General features: G+C 43.5%; 1 protein-coding gene across 2 annotated transcripts in view; it reads left to right on the top strand.

Annotated features, from left to right (window-relative positions):
• Nucleotides 1–21,753, top strand: part of LOC135526810 (ectodysplasin-A-like) — a 36,872-nt gene extending 15,119 nt beyond the window's left edge. The window contains exons 3-8 of one of the 2 annotated variants that reach the window (XM_064955482.1): nt 7,169–7,210; nt 8,117–8,296; nt 13,681–13,715; nt 13,853–13,904; nt 14,073–14,197; nt 20,195–21,753. In XM_064955482.1, the coding sequence (XP_064811554.1) occupies nt 7,169–7,210; nt 8,117–8,296; nt 13,681–13,715; nt 13,853–13,904; nt 14,073–14,197; nt 20,195–20,440 (680 nt within the window). In that variant the 3' untranslated portion in view covers nt 20,441–21,753. Of the gene's footprint in view, nt 1–7,168; nt 7,211–8,116; nt 8,297–13,680; nt 13,716–13,852; nt 13,905–14,072; nt 14,204–20,194 lie in introns of both variants that reach the window. The other variant, XM_064955481.1, reaches the window with a different exon arrangement.
• The last annotated feature ends 978 nt before the right edge of the window (nt 21,754–22,731 follow it).

Raw genomic sequence — 22,731 nt, 5'->3', positions numbered from 1 at the left:
GGTTGTAGTGTTACTGTATTCAGGGAAGTAGAGGTTGTAGTGTTACTGTATTCAGGGAGGTAGAGGTTGTTGTATTCAGGGAGGTAGATGTTGTAGTGTTACTGTATTCAGGGAGGTAGAGGTTGTTGTATTCAGGGAGGTAGAGGTTGATGTATTCAGGGAGGTAGAGGTTGATGTATTCAGGGAGGTAGAGGTTGATGTATTCAGGGAGGTAGAGGTTGATGTATTCAGGGAGGTAGAGGTTGATGTATTCAGGGAGGTAGAGGTTGATGTATTCAGGGAGGTAGAGGTTGTAGTGTTACTGTATTCAGGGAGGTAGAGGTTGTAGTGTTACTGTATTCAGGGAAGTAGAGGTTGTAGTGTTACTGTATTCAGGGAAGTAGAGGTTGTAGAGTTACTGTATTCAGGGAGGTAGAGGTTGTAGTGTTACTGTATTCAGGGAGGTAGAGGTTGTAGTGTTGCTGTATTCAGGGAGGTAGAGGTTGTAGTGTTGCTGTATTCAGGGAGGTAGAGGTTGTAGTGTTACTGTATTCAGGGAAGTAGAGGTTGTAGTGTTACTGTATTCAGGGAGGTAGAGGTTGTAGTGTTACTGTATTCAGGGAGGTAGAGGTTGATGTATTCAGGGAGGTAGAGGTTGTAGTGTTTCTGTATTCAGGGAAGTAGAGGTTGTAGTGTTACTGTATTTAGGGAGGTAGAGGTTGTTGTATTCAGTGAGGTAGAGGTTGTTGTATTCAGGGAGGTAGAGGTTGATGTATTCAGGGAGGTAGATGTTGTAGTGTTACTGTATTCAGGGAGGTAGAGGTTGTTGTATTCAGGGAGGTAGAGGTTGATGTATTCAGGGAGGTAGAGGTTGATGTATTCAGGGAGGTAGAGGTTGATGTATTCAGGGAGGTAGAGGTTGATGTATTCAGGGAGGTAGAGGTTGTAGTGTTACTGTATTCAGGGAGGTAGAGGTTGTAGTGTTACTGTATTCAGGGAAGTAGAGGTTGTAGTGTTACTGTATTCAGGGAGGTAGAGGTTGTTGTATTCAGGGAGGTAGAGGTTGATGTATTCAGGGAGGTAGAGGTTGATGTATTCAGGGAGGTAGAGGTTGATGTATTCAGGGAGGTAGAGGTTGATGTATTCAGGGAGGTAGAGGTTGATGTATTCAGGGAGGTAGAGGTTGATGTATTCAGGGAGGTAGAGGTTGTAGTGTTACTGTATTCAGGGAGGTAGAGGTTGTAGTGTTACTGTATTCAGGGAAGTAGAGGTTGTAGTGTTACTGTATTCAGGGAAGTAGAGGTTGTAGAGTTACTGTATTCAGGGAGGTAGAGGTTGTAGTGTTACTGTATTCAGGGAGGTAGAGGTTGTAGTGTTGCTGTATTCAGGGAGGTAGAGGTTGTAGTGTTGCTGTATTCAGGGAGGTAGAGGTTGTAGTGTTACTGTATTCAGGGAAGTAGAGGTTGTAGTGTTACTGTATTCAGGGAGGTAGAGGTTGTAGTGTTACTGTATTCAGGGAGGTAGAGGTTGATGTATTCAGGGAGGTAGAGGTTGTAGTGTTTCTGTATTCAGGGAAGTAGAGGTTGTAGTGTTACTGTATTTAGGGAGGTAGAGGTTGTTGTATTCAGTGAGGTAAAGGTTGTTGTATTCAGGGAGGTAGAGGTTGATGTATTCAGGGAGGTAGATGTTGTAGTGTTACTGTATTCAGGGAGGTAGAGGTTGTTGTATTCAGGGAGGTAGATGTTGTAGTGTTACTGTATTCAGGGAGGTAGAGGTTGTTGTATTCAGGGAGGTAGAGGTTGTTGTATTCAGGGAGGTAGAGGTTGATGTATTCAGGGAGGTAGAGGTTGATGTATTCAGGGAGGTAGAGGTTGATGTATTCAGGGAGGTAGAGGTTGATGTATTCAGGGAGGTAGAGGTTGATGTATTCAGGGAGGTAGAGGTTGATGTATTCAGGGAGGTAGAGGTTGTAGTGTTACTGTATTCAGGGAGGTAGAGGTTGTAGTGTTACTGTATTCAGGGAAGTAGAGGTTGTAGTGTTACTGTATTCAGGGAGGTAGAGGTTGTTGTATTCAGGGAGGTAGAGGTTGATGTATTCAGGGAGGTAGAGGTTGATGTATTCAGGGAGGTAGAGGTTGATGTATTCAGGGAGGTAGAGGTTGATGTATTCAGGGAGGTAGAGGTTGATGTATTCAGGGAGGTAGAGGTTGATGTATTCAGGGAGGTAGAGGTTGTAGTGTTACTGTATTCAGGGAGGTAGAGGTTGTAGTGTTACTGTATTCAGGGAAGTAGAGGTTGTAGTGTTACTGTATTCAGGGAAGTAGAGGTTGTAGAGTTACTGTATTCAGGGAGGTAGAGGTTGTAGTGTTACTGTATTCAGGGAGGTAGAGGTTGTAGTGTTGCTGTATTCAGGGAGGTAGAGGTTGTAGTGTTGCTGTATTCAGGGAGGTAGAGGTTGTAGTGTTACTGTATTCAGGGAAGTAGAGGTTGTAGTGTTACTGTATTCAGGGAGGTAGAGGTTGTAGTGTTACTGTATTCAGGGAGGTAGAGGTTGATGTATTCAGGGAGGTAGAGGTTGTAGTGTTTCTGTATTCAGGGAAGTAGAGGTTGTAGTGTTACTGTATTTAGGGAGGTAGAGGTTGTTGTATTCAGTGAGGTAAAGGTTGTTGTATTCAGGGAGGTAGAGGTTGATGTATTCAGGGAGGTAGATGTTGTAGTGTTACTGTATTCAGGGAGGTAGAGGTTGTTGTATTCAGGGAGGTAGATGTTGTAGTGTTACTGTATTCAGGGAGGTAGAGGTTGTTGTATTCAGGGAGGTAGAGGTTGTTGTATTCAGGGAGGTAGAGGTTGATGTATTCAGGGAGGTAGAGGTTGATGTATTCAGGGAGGTAGAGGTTGATGTATTCAGGGAGGTAGAGGTTGATGTATTCAGGGAGGTAGAGGTTGTAGTGTTACTGTATTCAGGGAAGTAGAGGTTGTAGTGTTACTGTATTCAGGGAAGTAGAGGTTGTAGTGGTACTGTTTTCAGGGAAGTAGAGTTTGTGGTGTTACTGTATTCAGGGAGGTAGAGGTTGTAGTGTTACTGTATTCAGGGAAGTAGAGGTTGTAGTGTTACTGTATTCAGGGAAGTAGAGGTTGTAGAGTTACTGTATTCAGGGAGGTAGAGGTTGTAGTGTTACTGTATTCAGGGAGGTAGAGGTTGTAGTGTTGCTGTATTCAGGGAAGTAGAGGTTGTAGTGGTACTGTTTTCAGGGAAGTAGAGTTTGTAGTGTTACTGTATTCAGGGAGGTAGAGGTTGTAGTGTTACTGTATTCAGGGAAGTAGAGGTTGTAGTGTTACTGTATTCAGGGAAGTAGAGGTTGTAGAGTTACTGTATTCAGGGAGGTAGAGGTTGTAGTGTTACTGTATTCAGGGAGGTAGAGGTTGTAGTGTTACTGTATTCAGGGAGGTAGAGGTTGTAGTGTTACTGTATTCAGGGAAGTAGAGGTTGTAGTGGTACTGTTTTCAGGGAAGTAGAGTTTGTAGTGTTACTGTATTCAGGGAGGTAGAGGTTGTAGTGTTACTGTATTCAGGGAAGTAGAGGTTGTAGTGTTACTGTATTCAGGGAAATAGAGGTTGTAGTGGTACTGTTTTCAGGGAAGTAGAGTTTGTGGTGTTACTGTATTCAGGGAGGTAGAGGTTGTAGTGTTACTGTATTCAGGGAGGTAGAGGTTGTAGTGTTACTGTATTCAGGGAGGTAGAGGTTGTTGTATTCAGGGAGGTAGAGGTTGTTGTATTCAGGGAGGTAGAGGTTGTAGTGTTACTGTATTCAGAGAGGTAGAGGTTGTTGTATTCAGGGAGGTAGAGGTTGTTGTATTCAGGGAAGTAGAGGTTGTAGTGTTACTGTATTCAGGGAGGTAGAGGTTGTAGTGTTACTGTATTCAGGGAGGTAGAGGTTGTAGTGTTACTGTATTCAGGGAGGTAGAGGTTGTACTGTTACTGTATTCAGGGAGGTAGAGGTTGTAGTGTTACTGTATTCAGGGAGGTAGAGGTTGTAGTGTTACTGTATTCAGGGAGGTAGAGGTTGTAGTGTTACTGTATTCAGGGAGGTAGAGGTTGTAGTGTTACTGTATTCAGGGAAGTAGAGGTTGTTGTATTCATGGAGGTAGAGGTTGTTGTATTCAGGGAGGTAGAGGTTGTTGTATTCAGGGAGGTAGAGGTTGTTGTATTCAGGGAGGTAGAGGTTGTTGTATTCAGGGAGGTAGAGGTTGTAGTGTTACTGTATTCAGGGAGGTTGAGGTTGTAGTGTTACTGTATTCAGGGAGGTAGAGGTTGATGTATTCAGGGAGGTAGAGGTTGATGTATTCAGGGAGGTAGAGGTTGTAGTGTTACTGTATTCAGGGAGGTAGATGTTGTAGTGTTACTGTATTCAGGGAAGTAGAGGTTGTAATGTTACTGTATTCAGGGAAGTAGAGGTGTTGTATTCAGGGAGGTAGAGGTTGTAGTGTTACTGTATTCAGGGAGGTAGAGGTTGTAGTGTTACTGTATTCAGGGAGGTAGAGGCTGTAGTGTTACTGTATTCAGGGAGGTAGAGGTTGTTGTATTCAGGGAGGTAGAGGTTGTTGTATTCAGTGAGGTAGAGGTTGTTGTATTCAGTGAGGTAGAGGTTGTTGTATTCAGGGAGGTAGAGGTTACTGTATTCAGGGAGGTAGAGGTTGATGTATTCAGGGAGGTAGAGGTTGATGTATTCAGGGAGGTAGAGGTTGTTGTATTCAGGGAGGTAGAGGTTACTGTATTCAGGGAGGTAGAGGTTGTAGTGTTACTGTATTCAGGGAGGTAGAGGTTGATGTATTCAGGGAGGTAGAGGTTGTTGTATTCAGGGAGGTAGAGGTTGTAGTGTTACTGTATTCAGGGAGGTAGAGGTTGTAGTGTTACTGTATTCAGGGAGGTAGAGGTTGTTGTATTCAGTGAGGTAGAGGTTGTTGTATTCAGGGAGGTAGAGGTTACTGTATTCAGGGAGGTAGAGGTTGTAGTGTTACTGTATTCAGGGAGGTAGAGGTTGTAGTGTTGCTGTATTCAGGGAAGTAGAGGTTGTAGTGGTACTGTTTTCAGGGAAGTAGAGTTTGTAGTGTTACTGTATTCAGGGAGGTAGAGGTTGTAGTGTTACTGTATTCAGGGAAGTAGAGGTTGTAGTGTTACTGTATTCAGGGAAGTAGAGGTTGTAGAGTTACTGTATTCAGGGAGGTAGAGGTTGTAGTGTTACTGTATTCAGGGAGGTAGAGGTTGTAGTGTTACTGTATTCAGGGAGGTAGAGGTTGTAGTGTTACTGTATTCAGGGAAGTAGAGGTTGTAGTGGTACTGTTTTCAGGGAAGTAGAGTTTGTAGTGTTACTGTATTCAGGGAGGTAGAGGTTGTAGTGTTACTGTATTCAGGGAAGTAGAGGTTGTAGTGTTACTGTATTCAGGGAAATAGAGGTTGTAGTGGTACTGTTTTCAGGGAAGTAGAGGTTGTAGTGTTACTGTATTCAGGGAGGTAGAGGTTGTAGTGTTACTGTATTCAGGGAGGTAGAGGTTGTTGTATTCAGGGAGGTAGAGGTTGTTGTATTCAGGGAGGTAGAGGTTGTAGTGTTACTGTATTCAGAGAGGTAGAGGTTGTTGTATTCAGGGAGGTAGAGGTTGTTGTATTCAGGGAAGTAGAGGTTGTAGTGTTACTGTATTCAGGGAGGTAGAGGTTGTAGTGTTACTGTATTCAGGGAGGTAGAGGTTGTAGTGTTACTGTATTCAGGGAGGTAGAGGTTGTAGTGTTACTGTATTCAGGGAGGTAGAGGTTGTAGTGTTACTGTATTCAGGGAGGTAGAGGTTGTAGTGTTACTGTATTCAGGGAGGTAGAGGTTGTAGTGTTACTGTATTCAGGGAGGTAGAGGTTGTAGTGTTACTGTATTCAGGGAAGTAGAGGTTGTTGTATTCATGGAGGTCGAGGTTGTTGTATTCAGGGAGGTAGAGGTTGTTGTATTCAGGGAGGTAGAGGTTGTTGTATTCAGGGAGGTAGAGGTTGTTGTATTCAGGGAGGTAGAGGTTGTAGTGTTACTGTATTCAGGGAGGTTGAGGTTGTAGTGTTACTGTATTCAGGGAGGTAGAGGTTGATGTATTCAGGAAGGTAGAGGTTGATGTATTCAGGGAGGTAGAGGTTGTAGTGTTACTGTATTCAGGGAGGTAGATGTTGTAGTGTTACTGTATTCAGGGAAGTAGAGGTTGTAATGTTACTGTATTCAGGGAAGTAGAGGTGTTGTATTCAGGGAGGTAGAGGTTGTAGTGTTACTGTATTCAGGGAGGTAGAGGTTGTAGTGTTACTGTATTCAGGGAGGTAGAGGCTGTAGTGTTACTGTATTCAGGGAGGTAGAGGTTGTTGTATTCAGGGAGGTAGAGGTTGTTGTATTCAGTGAGGTAGAGGTTGTTGTATTCAGGGAGGTAGAGGTTACTGTATTCAGGGAGGTAGAGGTTGATGTATTCAGGGAGGTAGAGGTTGATGTATTCAGGGAGGTAGAGGTTGTTGTATTCAGGGAGGTAGAGGTTACTGTATTCAGGGAGGTAGAGGTTGTAGTGTTACTGTATTCAGGGAGGTAGAGGTTGATGTATTCAGGGAGGTAGAGGTTGTTGTATTCAGGGAGGTAGAGGTTGTAGTGTTACTGTATTCAGGGAGGTAGAGGTTGTAGTGTTACTGTATTCAGGGAGGTAGAGGTTGTTGTATTCAGTGAGGTAGAGGTTGTTGTATTCAGGGAGGTAGAGGTTACTGTATTCAGGGAGGTAGAGGTTGTAGTGTTACTGTATTCAGGGAGGTAGAGGTTGTTGTATTCAGTGAGGTAGAGGTTGTTGTATTCAGGGAGGTAGAGGTTACTGTATTCAGGGAGGTAGAGGTTGTAGTGTTACTGTATTCAGGGAGGTAGAGGTTGTAGTGTTACTGTATTCAGGGAGGTAGAGGTTGTAGTGTTACTGTATTCAGGGAGGTAGAGGTTGTAGTGTTACTGTATTCATGGAGGTAGAGGTTGTAGTGTTACTGTATTCGGGGAGGTAGAGGTTGTTGTATTCAGTGAGGTAGAGGTTGTTGTATTCAGGGAGGTGGAGGTTGTATATTGTTGTTGTAGATATCTGATACCTGGTGTTCAGTCCACCATCAAGACTAGATTTAACACTTGTTTCTGTTTGTCTTTCAGAATCAACTGGGAAACGGAAAGAAACGGAAAGAAGAAAGAAAGGTGATTTCCTATAATGTGTCCTCCTCTGAGCCTCCTGTAATGTTTCCTCCTCTGAGCCTCCTGTAATGTTTCCTCCTCTGAGCCTCCTGTAATGTTTCCTCCTATGAGTCTCCTGTAATGTGTCCTCCTATGAGCCTCCTGTAATGTTTCCTCCTCTGAGCCTCCTGTAATGTTTCCTCCTCTGAGCCTCCTGTAATATTTCCTCCTATGAGCCTCCTGTAATGTTTCCTCCTCTGAGCCTCTAATGTTTCCTCCTATGAGCCTCCTGTAATGTTTCCTCCTCTGAGCCTCCTGTAATATTTCCTCCTATGAGCCTCCTGTAATGTTTCCTCCTATGAGCCTCCTGTAATGTTTCCTCCTATGAGCCTCCTGTAATGTGTCCTCCTATGAGTCTCCAGTAATGTTTCCTCCTATGAGCCTCCTGTAATGTTTCCTCCTATGAGCCTCCAGTAATGTTTCCTCCTATGAGCCTCCAGTAATGTTTCCTCCTCTGAGCCTCCTGTGATGTTTCCTCCTCTGAGCCTCCTGTGATGTTTCCTCCTCTGAGCCTCCTGTAATGTTTCCTCCTCTGAGCCTCCTGTGATGTTTCCTCCTCTGAGCCTCCTGTGATGTTTCCTCCTCTGAGCCTCCTGTGATGTTTCCTCCTCTGAGCCTCCTGTGATGTTTCCTCCTCTGAGCCTCCTGTAATGTTTCCTCCTCTGAGCCTCCTGTAAAGTACTGAGTTCATGGTGCCCAGATAACGTTCATGTACTTAATGAGACTGAGACAACCTGTTTTGTTGAAACTCTTCCTTCGTTGATCTGTAGACATCAGCTATCAGTCAGTTGACTTTAGGCACCAGATATCCTTTCGTATAACAATAGAAATGATACTCATTATGTATTTCTGTGTGTCCATGTGCCCCAGGAAGGAAGAGGTCTGCTTCTGGAGCTCAGGGCTCCCCCGGTCCACCTGGTTCCCCAGGCCCCCAGGGGCCTCCAGGTATTCCTGGTATCCCTGGTATTCCTGGTAGCAACGCTGTGGGCCCCGCTGGACCTCCTGGTCGTCCCGGAACACAGGGGCCCCCCGGGCTGACGGGACCGGCAGGTAAGGATGAGATAATAGATCTAGGCAGCATATTGGTCACTCATATTATGACTGTGTCCCAAATGGCACCCTATTCCCTATAGCAGCCCTACTCCAGTCCTCCAGTACTAGCAGCAGTACAGTTTGTTGTAGCCCTCGACAAACACAATTGATTCTACTTGTTAACTAATCATCAGGCCTTCAATGAGTTGAATCAGGTGAGTTTATCTAGGGCTACAATACAAAAAAGTGTACTGTTGGTGAAGAGGAAAATGAAATACAACCCTGACCCAGAGAAGCATCGGCATTGTTCTGACCGGACTTCCTGTAGAGGTTCGGAACCCAGAGAAGCATCGGCATTGTTCTGACCGGACTTCCTGTGGAGGGTCGGAACCCAGAGAACATCAGCATTGTTCTGACCGGACTTCCTGTGGAGGGGCGGAACCCAGAGAACATCAGCATTGTTCTGACCGGACTTCCTGTGGAGGGGCGGAACCCAGAGAACATCAGCATTGTTCTGACCGGACTTCCTGTGGAGGGTCAGAAACTAAATCACAGTCAGCATGATTTTAATAGCGGGTGAGAGCATTCACAGCCGACCGCTCAGACTGGTGAGGGCATACCAGCCAACGTTTTTATAATTTCTTTAGGCTATGCAATTGTGTGAGAAAACAGAGTGATGGCCTCTATTAAAAAGAGGAGGTTCCCATCAGCTTTCTATAGGCTAGACCTACTATATTGATTTCTAAACTTTCCTAATATTAAGCACATTGCTACTCTTTACAACAGGAGGATAGCCTACCTGGCTGGCATGAAAATGAACCAGGGGAAAAGCGTCCTCCATTCGCTATTTAACCCTCCTGTTGTGTTCCGTTCGAATTGGACCGATTTACCGAAGTTTTCTCTCTGAGAAATGTAGTTAATTTAATCTGATTGTCATAAGGTTCCATGACTTTGTCCACACAGGGCATCTGAACACACAAAATACATTTAGTTTAAATGTAAATTAAATGTAATTTTGGGTGTTTTATTTAACTTCTGTACTCCTGTGGTGTTCCCGGCCATTTGAAATGAATGGGTGAGACTACAATTAGTGTATAAAATTGAGTTCAGGCACATGCCCATTCATCAGATGGACACACTTCCACTCCCAGACCCCCACATGCATGTATGTTTGAGCAAACACACACCTCACTCCCCTTCTTGGCTTCCATGGCAACCCCGACAGGAACCTTTCCCCAATAGAATCCTTCCCCCACGGTAACCACACCTATTGAGATTCTCACAAACAATCGCAACATTGTTTCAATAATATATAGAACTTTTCTCCAGCTCTGGTATATAAAGCTTTTTTGAGGCCTTTCTCACAATTCATTCTGTGGCAGCACAATGACCAAACAATATACTGTATGTGAGGCTCTTGATCATATCTTTGACCATGACAATGGTGAGGAGGAGAAGGTCCTTGTTATTAAACTATGACACAAAGTAGTCTGTGATAAATCACACAATATGTTTTATCTGAGTATTTGTTATAGTCAAAGTAATCTATACATTTGGCTTTTTTTTAACTCAATGAGGCCTACAGGCCATCAATAGCAAATATAAGTTCAAAACTTTTAACGTTCACAAGAACTTAAGTTGATTAAAAGATCTAACACAACATTAGGGGATAATGTGTATTATTATGGATTTATAATCAGCTATAACAGGGTGGTCATTTTGGACCGGAAACACAGAATTAATTCACATGAAACGAACACAACAGGGGGCTTAAGAGCATCGATGACATGTATTTTTCCCGCTGTCCCTGTTTGATACAGGTGCATGATGATGGTCCATTGTAAATCAAAACTCATTTCACACATATATCATTTTGTATATGTAAAGACAAGATTAGATCAAGAATAGTCTGATGGGTGACAATATTAGCCACTTGATAGGCTAATGATGTATTATCTGTTGTGAATTATATATTATCTGTTGTGAATGATGTATTATCTGTTGTGAATGATATATTATCTGTTGTGAATGATGTATTATCTGTTGTGAATGATGTATTATCTGTTGTGAATGATATATTATCTGTTGTGAATGATATATTATCTGTTGTGAATGATGTATTATCTGTTGTGAATGATGTATTATCTGTTGTGAATGATGTATTATCTGTTGTGAATGATGTATTATCTGTTGTGAATGATATATTATCTGTTGTGAATGATGTATTATCTGTTGTGAATGATGTATTATCTGTTGTGAATGATGTATTATCTGTTGTGAATGATGTATTATCTGTTGTGAATGATATATTATCTGTTGTGAATTATATATATTATCTGTTGTGAATTATATATATTGTCTCTTGTGAATTATATATTATCTGTTGTGAATTATATATTATCTGTTGTGAATTATATATATTATCTCTTGTGAATGATGTATTATCTGCTGTGAATGATATATTATCTGCTGTGAATGATATATTATCTCTTGTGAATGATATACTATCTGTTGTATGTTAGTATCACACCTCATGTGGCCTAGCCCATAGGCCTGTATGTTTTAATAAGGTTTGTATCACAACTAATGTGGCCAAATAACTTTTTTTAAATGAAGCACATTAATCTGCTTTACAAGGGGTGTAACTGGCATTTATAAGCAGCGTTAGTTTGAAGTTTGGGGAAGTTAATTTCCACCATAATAATGCACCTTTGTAAAAGCATTACATAATCACATTTGTGGTCACTTTTGAAAATTGTGTTTTCTGCTAATGGACCATTTGTGTGTATAGCCTACTACCATGTGCACATTGCTGTGCAGTAGGCTAATAGTTGATCAACATTTTAAGCTAAACGTGCTTGTCAAAGTGCTTGTCTCATTCTGAATGAGAGACTGATGAAGTGTGTGCAGCCTGGGCAAAAAAACAAAGCAGAGCTCATGTCTTTTCATGCAACTTTTTTCAAATAATCATTAAAGTCTCATCATGCAGCCTTACAATGTATTAAACATCTAAACATATAGCCTAACGTTTGTAGAACAACTAAAGTTACATTAATGACTCTAAAATCAAGCATATGAGAACCTGTTTCTTTGTTAACAGCTCAACACAGAATAGCCTCGTGCTCCCTCCATCAAAACGTTTGGAGAAAATATCCTTTCTTTTTTATTCAGCTGTGTTCAATTGTATTCTTCATACTATAAAATAATATAAAATAATACCACGGAATTCTAAGCAGATCTTGTCTGCTAAATGAACTGGTGTAGCCCACAGCCATATGGCACAGCCAGATCAGGACCTAACATAAGGACAACTCAGAGTATTCTGTTCTTCTGAAATAGACTACATTTTCTTCATATCATGTTTCTTTAGACCTGTCTAAAATAAATAATGGATTTATTGTGATGGTGTAGGCTATATTACATGGATTTATTGTGATGGTGTAGGTGGACTATATTACATGGATTTATTGTGATGGTGTAGACTATATTACATGGATTTATTGTGATGGTGTAGACTATATTACATGGATTTATTGTGATGGTGTAGACTATATTACATGGATTTATTGTGATGGTGTAGACTATATTACATGGATTTATTGTGATGGTGTAGGTAGACTATATTATATGGATTTATTGTGTTGGTGTAGGTCTATATTACATGGATTTATTGTGATGGTGTAGACTATATTACATGGATTTATTGTGATGGTGTAGGTAGACTATATTACATGGATTTATTGTGTTGGTGTAGGTAGACTATATTACATGGATTTATTGTGTTGGTGTAGGTAGACTATATTACATGGATTTATTGTGATGGTGTAGGTAGACTATATTACATGGATTTATTGTGATGGTGTAGACTATATTACATGGATTTATTGTGATGGTGTAGACAGACTATATTACATGGATTTATTGTGATGGTGTAGACTATATTACATGGATTTATTGTGATGGTGTAGACTATATTACATGGATTTATTGTGATGGTGTAGACTATATTACATGGATTTATTGTGATGGTGTAGACTATATTACATGGATTTATTGTGATGGTGTAGACTATATTACATGGATTTATTGTGATGGTGTAGACTATATTACATGGATTTATTGTGATGGTGTAGACTATATTACATGGATTTATTGTGATGGTGTAGGTAGACTATATTACATGGATTTATTGTGTTGGTGTAGGCTATATTACATGGATTTATTGTGATGGTGTAGACAGACTATATTACATGGATTTATTGTGATGGTGTAGACTATATTACATGGATTTATTGTGATGGTGTAGACTATATTACATGGATTTATTGTGATGGTGTAGACTATATTACATGGATTTATTGTGATGGTGTAGGTAGACTATATTACATGGATTTATTGTGTTGGTGTAGGCTATATTACATGGATTTATTGTGATGGTGTAGGCTATATTACATGGATTTATTGTGATGGTGTAGACTATATTACATGGATTTATTGTGATGGTGTAGACTATATTACATGGATTTATTGTGATGGTGTAGACTATATTGCATGGATTTATTGTGATGGTGTAGGTAGACTATATTACATGGATTTATTGTGATGGTGTAGACTATATTACATGGATTTATTGTGATGGTGTAGACTATATTACATGGATTTATTGTGATGGTGTAGACTATATTACATGGATTTATTGCGATGGTGTAGGTAGACTATATTACATGGATTTATTGTGATGGTGTAGACTATATTACATGGATTTATTGTGATGGTGTAGGTAGACTATATTACATGGATTTATTGTGATGGTGTAGGTAGACTATATTACATGGATTTATTGTGATGGTGTAGTAGACTATATTACATGGATTTATTGTGATGGTGTAGGTAGACTATATTACATGGATTTATTGTGATGGTGTAGACTATATTACATGGATTTATTGTGATGGTGTAGGTAGACTATATTACATGGATTTATTGTGATGGTGTAGGTAGACTATATTACATGGATTTATTGTGATGGTGTAGGCTATATTACATGGATTTATTAGACTTTTCTAAAAAACAAAGTAGATGCTCCAAAGGTCTGCATTGGTGTCTTGTAGTCTGTGTGGAAGCCAGGAGATGCTGAATGTGTTTAAGGTAATTAACGGTAACTTACCGTGAGACCGACCAGTTATTTGAATGACCTTCCCCTGCTGTCAACATGGCCGCTACAGCCCTAGTTTAGATCACTCTGTTGTCCTGCCTGAAGTTGGGGTCAGGGGTCCCAAATGGAACCCTATATAGTGCATTACTTTTGTTGGGCCCCGGTCAAATGTAAAGGGAGTAGGGTGCCATTTGGGACAAAGTTCAGAGTTAGGGACTGATCCAGGATCTGATTCTATCTGTTACAGGATTCGTCGATAAAACCAAAACAAGGGACTTCCAGGTAGAGTATCTCATCTTTGAACAAACATTTTTACAACACATTATTACATGACTTATTATTGTACCGAACAACGATGAAGGTTGGGAGTAATGCTGTGCTCCTAAAGACTGACTGGATGTGTGTGATGTGTGTTGCAGCCTGCTGTGGTTCATCTACAAGGACAGGAAACCACCATTCAGGTTAAGGAAGGTTAGTGTCCATTGTAGATAAAACCTTTTGCGTGGTATTGTCTACCTTCAATACTGTAGGTGTACCTTGTTCAGAGGTGCTCTGGGTGTTTCCTCGGGATGCTTGGACCGCCTTTCCCCCATGATGATTGATTGATGGATTGATTGATTGATTGATGTCTTTGTCTAGACCTGTCTGAAGGTGTCTTGAGGAACTGGAAGATGGTGTCGATCCACCACCGTGTCTTCAAGATGCACTCTCGCTCCGGACAACTGGAGGTCCTCCTGGACGGCATCTACTTCATATATAGTCAGGTAGAAGTGAGTAGTGACTACTACAATAATACTATTGATTTACATTACTAATACTATATACTACTACAGTCTCTACCTACTTCATATATAGTCAGGTAGAAGTGAGTAGTGACTACTACAATAATACTATTGATTTACATTACTAATACTATATACTACTACAGTCTCTACCTACGTCATATATAGTCAGGTAGAAGTGAGTAGTGACTACTACAATAATACTACGACTACATTACTAATACTATATACTACTACAGTCTCTACCTACTTCATATATAGTCAGGTAGAAGTGAGTAGAGTGACTACTACAATAATACTACTATTGATTTACATTACTAATACTATATACTACTACAGTCTCTACCTGCTTCATATATAGTCAGGTAGAAGTGAGTAGTGACTACTACAATAATACTACGACTACATTACTAATACTATATACTACTACAGTCTCTACCTACTTTGTATATAGTCAGCTAGAGGTGAGTACTATAGTAATACTACAACTCTACTAATACTACAATTTCATTTGTCACATGATTGGTAAACAAGTTTAGACTAACAGTGAAATGCTTACTTATGGGTCCTTTTCCAACAATGCAGAGTTCAAGATAAATAATGACACAAGGAATAACTAATAACGAGTAAATATAACACGGCTATAGACATGAAGTATAAAATAACATGGCTATATACAGGGAGTAGAAAATAACACGGCTATAGACATGAAGTATAAAATAACATGGCTATATACAGGGAGTAGAAAATAACACAGCTATATACAGGAAGTATAAAATAACACAGCTATATACAGGAAGTAGAAAATAACACAGCTATATACAGGAAGTAGAAAATAACACAGCTATATACAGGAAGTAGAAAATAACACGGCTATATACAGGAAGTAGAAAATAACACGGCTATATACAGGAAGTAGATGATAACACGGCTATATACAGGGAGTAGAAAATAACACGGCTATATACAGGGAGTAGAAAATAACACAGCTATATACAGGGAGTAGAAAATAACACGGCTATATACAGGAAGTAGAAAATAACATGGCTATATACATTTTGTTACGTTACTGTCTTATTCTAAAATTGATTAAATCATTTTTCCCCTCATCAATTTACACACAATACTGACATCACAATACCCCATATGACATCACAGTACCCCATATGACATCACAATACCCCATATGTCAAAGCAAAACATTTTTTTTTAAATTTTAACTTTAAAAAAAACGCTTGGCATTCGTGACCCTTTACTCAGCACTTTGTTGAAGTACCTTCAGCAGCGATTACAGCCTCCAGTCTTGTTGGGTGTGACGCTAAAAGCTTGGCACACCTGTATTTGAAGAGTTTCTCCCATTCTTCTCTGTAGATCCTCTCAAGCTTTGTCAGGTTGGATGGGGAGTGTTGCTGCACAGCTGTTTTCAGGTCTCTCCAGAGATGTTCAATCGGGTTCAAGTTCAGGCTCCAGCTGGGCCACTCAAGGACATTCAGAGACTTGTCCCAAAGCCACTCCTGCATTGTCTTGGCTGTGTGCTTCGGGTCATTGTCCTGTTGGAAGGTGAACCTTCACCCCAGTCTGAGGTCCTGAGTGCTCTGGAGCAGGTTTTCATCAAGGATCTCTCTGTAATTTGCTCTGTTCTGTTAATTTTTGCCTCGATCCTGATTAGTCTCTCAGTCCCTGCTGCTGAAAAACATCCCCACAGCATGATGCTGCCACCACCATGCTTCACCGTAGAGATGGTGCCAGGTTTCCTCCAGGCATTCAGGTCAAAGAGTTCAATCTTGGTTTCATCAGACCAGAGAGTCATGTGTCTCTTGGTCTGAGTCCTTTAGGTGCCTTTTGGTAAACTCCAAGCGGGCTGTCATGTGCCTTTTACTGAGGAGTGGCTTCCGTCTGGCCACGCTACCATAAAGGCCTAATTGGTGAAGTGCTGCAGAGATGGTTGTCCTTCTGGAAGGTTCTACCACAGAAGAACTCTGGAGCTCTGACAGTGTGACCATCGGGTTCTTGGTCACCTCCCTGATCAAGTCCATTCTCCCCTGATTGCTCAGTTTGGCCGGCTGGCCAGCTCTAGGAAGATTCTGGATTGTACCAGACTTCTTCCATTTTAAGAATGATGGAGTCCACTGTGTTCTTGGGGACCTTCAATGCTGCAGGAATGTTTTGGTACCCTTCCCCAGATCTGAGCCTCGACACAATCCTGTCTCGGAGCTCTACGGACAATTCCTCTGATCTCATGGCTTTTCTTTGCTCTGACATGTACTGCTAACTGTGGGACCTTATATAGACAGGTGTGTGCCTTTCCAAATCATGTCCAATCAATTGAATATACAACAGGTGGACTCCAATCAAGTTGTAGAAACATCTCAATGATGATCAATGGAAACAGGATGCACCTGAGCTCAATTTCGAGTCTCATAGCAAAGGGTCTGAATACTTATGTAAATAAGGTCATTCTGTTTTTTATTTGTAGTAAATGTTTAAAAAACATTTTTTTTTAAACGTTTCACTTTGTCATTATGGGGTATTGTGTGTAGACTGATGAGGATGATTGTATTTTTTAATCCATTTTAGAATAAGGATTTAACGTAACAAGAAGTTGTAGAACGTCCGAATGCACTGTACAAAGGGAGTACCAGCACGATGTGCAGTGGTACAAGGCAATAGACTGTGCTGAAGTGTGTGTGTGTGTGTGTGTGTGTGTGTGTGTGTGTGTGTGTGTGTGTGTGTGTGTGTGTGTGTGTGTGTGTGTGTGTGTGTGTGTGTGTGTACTGAGTTTACAAAATATTAAGAACACCTTCTCTTTCCATGACATAAACTGACCAGGTGAAAGCTGTGATCCCTTATTGATGTCACTTGTTAAATCCACTTCAGTGTAGATGAAGGGGAGGAGACGGGTTAAGGAAGGATGTTAAAGCCTTGAGACATTTCAGACATGGATTGTGTACGTGTTCCATTCAGAGGGTGAAAGGGCAAGACCAAAGATTTAGGTGCCTTTTGAACAGGGTATGGTAGTAGGTGCCAGGCGCACCGGTTTGAGTGTCTAGAACTGCAACGCTGCTGGGTTTTTCACACTCAACAGTTTTCCATGTGTCCACCACCCAAATGACATCCAGCCAACTTGACAAAACTGGGAAGCATTGGAGTCAACATGGGCCAGCATCCCTGTGGAACGCTTTCGATACCTTGTAGTCCATGTTCTGATGAATTGAGGCTGTTCTGTGGGCAAAAGGGGGTGCAACTCAATATTAGGACGGTGTTCTTAATGTTGTGTGTGTGTGTAATGATGATACCACATCTCAGGTGTACTATCCACTTAGTCTGACCCTCTTCCTCCTCTACCTGACCCTCTCTCTTCTTCCTCCTCTACCTGACCCTCTCTTCTCTTCCTCCTCCAACTGACCCCCTCTCCTCTTCCTCCTTTACCTGACCCTCTCTCCTCTTCCTCCTCTATCTGACCCTCTCTCCTCTTCCTCCTCTACCTGACCCTCTCTCCTCTTCCTCCTCTACCTGACCCTCTCTCCTCTTCCTCCTCTACCTGACCCTCTCCCCTCTTCCTCCTCTACCTGACCCTCTCCCCTCTTCCTCCTCTACCTGACCCACTTTCCTCTTCCTCCTCTACCTGACCCTCTCTCCTCTTCCTCCTCTACCTGACCCTCTCTCCTCTTCCTCCTCTACCTGACCCTCTCTCCTCTTCCTCCTCTACCTGACCCTCTCTCCTCTTCCTCCTCTACCTTACCCTCTCTCCTCTTCCTCCTCTACCTGACCCTCTCCCCTCTTCCTCCTCTACCTGACCCTCTCTCCTCTTCCTCCTCTACCTGACCCTCTCTCCTCTTCCTCCTCTACCTGACCCTCTCTCCTCTTCCTCCTCTACCTGACCCTCTCTTCTCTTCCTCCTCTACCTGACCCTCTCTCCTCTTCCTCCTCTACCTGACCCTCTCTCCTCTTCCTCCTCTACCTGACCCTCTCTCCTCTTCCTCCTCTACCTGACCCTCTCTCCTCTTCCTCCTCTACCTGACCCTCTCCCCTCTTCCTCCTCTACCTGACCCTCTTCCTCCTCTACCTGACCCTCTCCCCTCTGCCTCCTCTACCTGACCCTCTCCCCTCTTCCTCCTCTACCTGACCCTCTCCCCTCTTCCTCCTCTACCTGACCCTCTCCCCTCTTCCTCCTCTACCTGACCCTCTCTCCTCTTCCTCCTCTACCCTGACCCTCTCTCCTCTTCCTCCTCTACCTGACCCTCTCTCCTCTTCCTCCTCTACTTGACCCTCTCTTCTTCCTCCTCTACCTGACCCTCTCTCCTCTTCATCCTCTACCTGACCCTCTCTCCTCTTCCTCCTCTACCTGACCCTCTCTCCTCTTCCTCCTCTACCTGACCCTCTCTCCTCTTCCTCCTCTACCTGACCCTCTCCCTCTTCCTCCTCTACCTGACCCTCTTCCTCCTCTACCTGACCCTCTCCCCTCTGCCTCCTCTACCTGACCCTCTCCCCTCTTCCTCCTCTACCTGACCCTCTCCCCTCTTCCTCCTCTACCTGACCCTCTCTCCTCTTCCTCCTCTACCTGACCCTCTCCCCTCTTCCTCCTCTACCTGACCCTCTTCCTCCTCTACCTGACCCTCTCCCCTCTTCCTCCTCTACCTGACCCTCTCCCCTCTTCCTCCTCTACCTGACCCTCTCCCCTCTTCCTCCTCTACCTGACCCTCTCTCCTCTTCCTCCTCTACCTGACCCTCTCCCCTCTTCCTCCTCTACCTGACCCTCTTCCTCCTCTACCTGACCCTCTCCCCTCTTCCTCCTCTACCTGACCCTCTCCCCTCTTCCTCCTCTACCTGACCCTCTCCCCTCTTCCTCCTCTACCTGACCCTCTCTCCTCTTCCTCCTCTACCTGACCCTCTCCCCTCTTCCTCCTCTACCTGACCCTCTCCCCTCTTCCTCCTCTACCTGACCCTCTTCCTCCTCTACCTGACCCTCTCCCCTCTTCCTCCTCTACCTGACCCTCTCCCCTCTTCCTCCTCTACCTGACCCTCTCCCCTCTTCCTCCTCTACCTGACCCTCTCTCCTCTTCCTCCTCTACCTGACCCTCTCCCCTCTTCCTCCTCTACCTGACCCTCTCCCCTCTTCCTCCTCTACCTGACCCTCTCCCCTCTTCCTCCTTTACCTGACCCTCTCTCCTCTTCCTCCTCTACCTGACCCTCTCCCCTCTTCCTCCTCTACCTGACCCTCTCCCCTCTTCCTCCTCTACCTGACCCTCTTCCTCCTCTACCTGACCCTCTCCCCTCTTCCTCCTCTACCTGACCCTCTCCCCTCTTCCTCCTCTACCTGACCCTCTCTCCTCTTCCTCCTCTACCTGACCCTCTCCCCTCTTCCTCCTCTACCTGACCCTCTTCCTCCTCTACCTGACCCTCTCCCCTCTTCCTCCTCTACCTGACCCTCTCTCCTCTTCCTCCTCTACCTGACCCTCTCTCCTCTTCCTCCTCTACCTGACCCTCTCCCCTCTTCCTCCTCTACCTGACCCTCTCTCCTCTTCCTCCTCTACTTGACCCTCTCTCCTCTTCCTCCTCTACTTGACCCTCTCTTCTCTTCCTCCTCTACCTGACCCTCTCTCCTCTTCCTCCTCTACCTGACCCTCTCTCCTCTTCCTCCTCTACCTGACCCTCTCTCCTCTTCCTCCTCTACCTGACCCTCTCTCCTCTTCCTCCTCTACCTGACCCTCTCTCCTCTTCCTCCTCTACCTGACCCTCTCCCCTCTTCCTCCTCTACCTGACCCTCTTCCTCCTCTACCTGACCCTCTCCCCTCTTCCTCCTCTACCTGACCCTCTCTCCTCTTCCTCCTCTACCTGACCCTCTCTCCTCTTCCTCCTCTACCTGACCCTCTCTCCTCTTCCTCCTCTACCTGACCCTCTCTCCTCTTCCTCCTCTACCCCTACCTCTGCCAGATATATTCATCTTCTCTCTCTCCTTCTCCTCCCTCTGTTCACCAGGTGTACTATCTCAACTTCACGGACATTGCCAGCTACGAGGTGATGGTAGACTTCACCCCCTTCCTGCGTTGTACCTGCAGCATGGAGACGGGGCAGAGGAAGTTCAACACGTGCTACACGGCGGGGGTCAGCCTGCTGAGGGCGGGACAAAGGATCTCCATCAGGATGGTCTATGATGACACGCTGATCAGCATGACCAATCATACTACGTTCCTGGGGAGCGTCAGGCTGGGGGATTCCCCCTGACCATGACCAATACGGCACAACTTCCTGGGACATCCTGACCAATCATACTGCGTTCCTGGGGAGCGTCAGGCTGGGGGATTCCCCCTGACCATGACCAATACGGCACAACTTCCTGGGACATCCTGACCAATCATACTGCGTTCCTGGGGCGTGTCTGTAACGACTGTCTTCGGGTGAAAGAGAGGAGGACCAAGATGTAGCGTGATAATCCATATTTTAATGGGATACTTAAACAACGAACAAAACCACAAACCGATAAAAAAGGAATGAAGACGAATCAGTCCCGTAGCGTGAACACTAAACACTGGAACAGGAGCAATCACCCACAAAATACCCACAGAATATGGCTGCCTAAATATGGTTCCCAATCATAGAAAACGACAGACAGCTGCCTCTGATTGAGAACCAATGTAGGCAACAATAGACGTACAAAAACACCTAGATAGGAAAACACCCCCCATAAACATACAAAAACACATACATCGCCCATGTCACACCCTGACCTAACCAAAGTAACAAAGAATATTAAGGTCAGGGTGTGACAGTGTCTGGCTGGGGGATTTCCCCCTGGCCAATAGGTCACCACTTCCTGGCGCTCCATGACCAATCACACTAAGTTCCTGGGACTTCCTGACCAATCACACCACCTTCCTGGGACTTCCTGACCAATCACACCTCCTTCCTGGGACTTCCTGACCAATCACACCTCCTTCCTGGGACTTCCTGACCAATCACACCTCCTTCCTGGGACTTCCTGACCAATCACACCTCCTTCCTGGGACTTCCTGACCAATCACACTACGTTCCTTTTGGAGCGTCCGGCTGGGGGGGAGACTCCCACACCAGCACATCACTAAGTAGTACAATCAACCTTGATCTCCGCATCGAGACATTATCTCACATTTCTTTTAGACTAAAATTTAGTTTTCAACAGCGGGACATTTGTATAAAACTTTATCTCTCTGACATTTGCAACATTGTTTCAATATTCAAATTGGATCTCCATCTGTCCCGTAGTAATGAATCGGGATGAGACAGACAGTCAGGCAGCATTTCTCAACTAGTGGAAATCATGAATCCGCATCATTTTTATGGATGTATATGAAGAAATGTCAATTGAAAAAAGATCAAGTGAAATGAAGTGCAGCTAGTTTTCAGTCTTTCCAGCTTCAGTTTGTAGTGATTGTGTTGTTGGCTGTGTTGTTGGCTGTGCTGTTGGCTGTGTTGTTGGCTACCTCCTCTGAACAACAGTGTCCAGACGCCTCACTATCTCATTGTTATTGATGTATACAAATAAATGTCACTAGAAATCAGCTTATGCAAATGCAGCTACTTTGCTGTTATTCTGTCTGCTCTGTTTGACGTGACTGTATGTTAGCAGTAGTTAGCTAGCTAGCAAGCAAGGGATAAGAACGTTGCCAGTCAGTATGGCAATGGAACATCTAGAACAAATGACTGGGTCTCGTCCATAGATACAGAACAACAAGACTGAACGACTGGGTCGCCATAGATACAGAACAAAAAGACTGAACGACTGGGTCGCCATAGATACAGAACAACAAGACTGAACGACTGGGTCGCCATAGATACAGAACTAAAAGACTGAACGACTGGGTCCCGTCCATGGATACAGAACAACAAGACTGAACGACTGGGTCGCCATGGATACAGAACAACAAGACTGAACGACTGGGTCGCCATAGATACAGAACAACAAGACTGAACGACTGGGTCTCTTCCATAGATACTGAACAAAAAGACTGAACGACTGGGTCGCCATAGATACTGAACAACAAGACTGAACGACTGGGTCGTGTCTCTGACAACCGAACCGATAGAACGAACGACAAGCTGGCTCGTGTAGCAACCCAAGATTTGTGTCGCGACCATATCTTATGGAAGGATGAAATAGTGTGAATAAATTAATCTAACAACACCTTGTGAATATATCCTTAAACACCGGCTTCTCAGCGTTATCACTTAACTATGCATCTTCGTCTCTGTTTCGGCACCAACTGGTAGGTTTAGTTTGGAGAGGCTTTACGCACCAAATATTGTTGAGTTTAATAAAAAAATACAGTGGTTTGATTCATCCTGAAAGTTGTCATGTTTAAGTTCAATCTAAAAAACAAATTGACCAGTAGTCCTATAAATCTACCCTGATCCTCACTAATCATGGCACTGTAATAGGGGTTAACCAGTAGTCCTATAAATCTACCCTGATCCTCACTAATCATGGCACTATAATAGGGGTTAACCAGTAGTCCTAGTCCTCACTAATCATGGCACTG

The sequence above is a fragment of the Oncorhynchus masou genome, chromosome 32, assembly GCF_036934945.1.
Source record: "Oncorhynchus masou masou isolate Uvic2021 chromosome 32, UVic_Omas_1.1, whole genome shotgun sequence".
Lineage (NCBI taxonomy): Eukaryota > Metazoa > Chordata > Actinopteri > Salmoniformes > Salmonidae > Oncorhynchus > Oncorhynchus masou.
This window is presented reverse-complemented; position numbering and strand designations above follow the sequence as displayed.